Below are 3,197 nucleotides of genomic sequence, written 5' to 3'. Positions count from 1 at the left end.
CCATTCCCAGGGATATTCCCCACCACAGAACACCATTCCCAGTATATAAACTGGGAGAAGTGGTGGAAGGGGCCGATCACCCCTCAGGGAGGGCTGGGCTTCAGTCAGATGGTGCTGAGCAAATCTCTGGTTTTCTCTTGGGGTTTTCCCCTCACCTCTCTCTCTCCCCCATTACAATTCTCATTCTGGGAGGGGTGTTTGCTGCCTTGCAGGAGGACCATCAGTGGCAGCATCAGTGGCAGTGCCAGCAGCTACAGCGGGTCCAGCTCCCGATCGAGGTCCTTGTCCCGCTCTCTCTCCAGATCTCATTCCAGATCATCCTCTGCCTCAGTCTCCCACTCTCCCTCTGGGTCAAGGAAATCCAGGTACAGCCCTGAGCCTTTGTGATCTTTATTTAACAGCAGGGATTGTGACTGTTGTGCGCTGCTTTGGTTTCTTGGAGCGGAAACTCTCCGGCAGTACCAGCTGCAGGTGCCTGGGGGGTGGCACAAGGTTGGGTTTGTGTTACAGATCCCAAGGTCTGAGTTGTGATGGGAATGCAGTGTTGGAGAGGGCAGGGAGTGGTAGAACAAGATATAATGGCCTTAAACTGATAGAGGGGATATTTAGATGGGATATTTGGGAACAATGGGAAGGTGAGGAGGTCCTGGCACAGGTGCCCACAGAAGCTGTCCCTGGATCCCTGGAAGTGTCTCAGATCAATTTGGACAGGACTTGGAGCAGCCTGGTTTTTTGGGAGGTGTTGGGGTTGGAACTGGATGATCTTTAAGGTCCCTTCCAACCCAAGCCATTCCATGATTCCCTGATATTTCCCTTGTGGTTTACTCAAGGAAATAATCCTGTCATGTGTGTCCAAGTACCCGTTTAACCTAAATGGTGACCAGAACAACTCCTCCTGGCCAGGGTGATCCCACATCCTAATTAAACTACAAATGAACAGTTTCAGGCTATGGAGCTGGGCTCTCCTGAGCCTTCCCTACCTCTGGTTCCTGCGTGTCCTTAGGGGAGATGCTTGGCCTGTCCAGGGAGGTAGGTCACAAAATCCCTAAAAGGCACAGCTAATATTTGTGCTTTGCTGGCAGAGTTGCAGGTCCAGTTCCTTTGTGTTTAGCCCCAAGTGAACAGTTCCAAGTCTGTTGGTCTGTGGGATGTGTAAACAGCAAACTCCTTCCAGCAAAGAGAAACAAACCACTCTCAAGTCATTCCTTCAGGTTCTTTTCATCTCTTCACGCAGAGGATTCCCTGAATCCTCACAGGCAGAGCCTTGACACACAACAGCTCCCTGGCACAGGGGTGTCAGAGTAGTCCTGTGGTGTAAAACCAGTGGATGGAGCAGGACTGGGCTCTGAGCAGCTGCAGATTCCCATCTGTGAACTCTGTGGAGCTCCGAGGCCCAACACCCGCGTTACTGTACGGAAATCCCGGCTTGTTTACACCGTGCTTGTCACGTTCATCAGCTCTGCCAGGGGTGATGCAAGAGCTTCAGAGAGCACCAGGGCATGGCTGGGAAGTGTGAGCACACAGGGGCTGCCTGTGCTGCTCCTGTGGGAAGGGAGGAAATGCTCTGTGTGCCCACAGCAGCTTTGCTGGGCCAGCCTGGAGGAGTTCCTGGCTCGTCCTGGCACCGTTGGAACAATCCATGAGACCTCTCAGCTCCTGGTGCCAGGGGGTAGAGGCTGCCACAGCCCCTTCAGTCATCCCAGTGCAGCTTCCAGGCAGGGAGCCTGGGCCCTGCTGGCAGAGCAGGTCGTGGAACAGGCTGGAGAGGCTCCCTGAATATTCATGGAGTGGGATGGCTTGGCTTGGAAGGGAGTTTAAGCTCATCCAGTCCAACTCTCTGCCACCTTCCATAGACCAGATTGTTCCAACCCTGTCCAGCCTGGCTTGAACACTTCCCAGGACAGGCCCTGGTAGGAGATTTCCATCTTGGAGGCATCTCCCTGTCGTTGTCAGTCGTGACGATGGATGTGTGCCAAGAGCAGAATCCCTGCCAGGGAACCCTTGCCCTGAGCTGTAACACTGACCTGGATGTGCCAGTGCACTCCCTGCTTTCACTCCTCGTTTTCCTGGGCAAACAGTGACCTGTTTACACATTGCCTTAATCCTGCCTATAAATAATCATTACTTTCTAGGCCTGCACCCGACAGCTTTGGGATTTTTCACAGCAGCATCACCCCGGGACACACAGCCTCAGTGTGTCACACCTGTCGAGCTTCCCAACATCCAGCCGTGCAGGGAAACACAAAAAGGCCTCGTTGCCTTCCTGAGTGTGACGAGCTGTTGGTTCTTGGCAGGTCCCTGAGCGTGAGCAGCGTCTCCTCCGTGTCCAGTGCCTCGTCCAGCAGCAGCTCCGTGCGCAGCGCCGACTCCGAGGACATGTACGCCGACCTGGCCAGCCCCGTGTCCTCGGCCAGCTCCCGCTCCCCCACCCCGGCCCAGCAGAAGAAAGGTACAGACACCTGCTTTGGTGGGATTTTATTCCTCTAGGGAGTCTTTGGAGAAGGGAGGAGCAGAGATCCTTCCCTGGGAATACTGTGGGCTCCAGGAAAATCTCTGAGCAGAGGTGACACAGGAGCCCAGAGGTTCTGTGGAGGAGAGAGGCTGTGGAACAAATTTACATTCACATTCTTCCTTGCTTCCATCCCTGTGCCTCTGGTTGTCTCATCCCTTTTCCTGCCTGGCAGTTCTGCCTCTCCCTCATCCCGTTCTCCTTTTCCCTTGGAAGTTGACGTAAATCTGGACAGCTCCAGTATCACGTTGTTGTTCTCTGCTCGTTCCAGACCTGTGGCAAAAGCCTTTTGTTCTTTGTCTTTTCTGTTCCTCTCTGTGGAAATGCTGGCTTCCTGAATCCATTAACCCCCAGGCCCATGAGCTAACTGCTGTGGGCTTTTCCATCCCTGGAGCAGCGTCCTCTTGTCCAGAGGGAGAGCAGGCACCAGGAACCATTCCCAAGTCACCACTTGTGCCCTCTGCTTTCAACAGGAAAGTCAAAAAAAGAAGACAGTGCTAAAGAGGAGAAGAGGAAACGGGATGTGCCCTCTCAGCTCCTGAAATCAGCCAAGCCCACCCCAGGAAGCAAATCCCAGCAGCTGCCCCAGGGCCAGCAGCCCTCGGCCCCACAGGCACAGCAGGGCAGCTTCAGCGGGCACAAGGAGATCAAACTGACGCTCCTCAACAAGGTGGGATTCCCTGCTCCT

General features: G+C 54.3%; 1 protein-coding gene across 1 annotated transcript in view; it reads left to right on the top strand.

The window, feature by feature from the left end:
- ZC3H18 (zinc finger CCCH-type containing 18) overlaps positions 1-3,197 on the top strand; it is a 42,818-nt gene that overhangs the window by 34,336 nt on the left and 5,285 nt on the right. The window contains exons 15-17 of the mRNA XM_015639993.2: positions 213-365; positions 2,295-2,449; positions 2,983-3,179. Of these exons, the coding sequence (XP_015495479.1) occupies positions 213-365; positions 2,295-2,449; positions 2,983-3,179 (505 nt within the window). The remainder of the gene's footprint in view (positions 1-212; positions 366-2,294; positions 2,450-2,982; positions 3,180-3,197) is intronic.

The sequence above is a fragment of the Parus major genome, chromosome 11, assembly GCF_001522545.3.
Source record: "Parus major isolate Abel chromosome 11, Parus_major1.1, whole genome shotgun sequence".
In the NCBI taxonomy this organism is placed as follows: domain Eukaryota; kingdom Metazoa; phylum Chordata; class Aves; order Passeriformes; family Paridae; genus Parus; species Parus major.
Note: the sequence above shows the minus strand (reverse complement) of the source record. Positions and strands in the feature narration are given on the sequence as shown.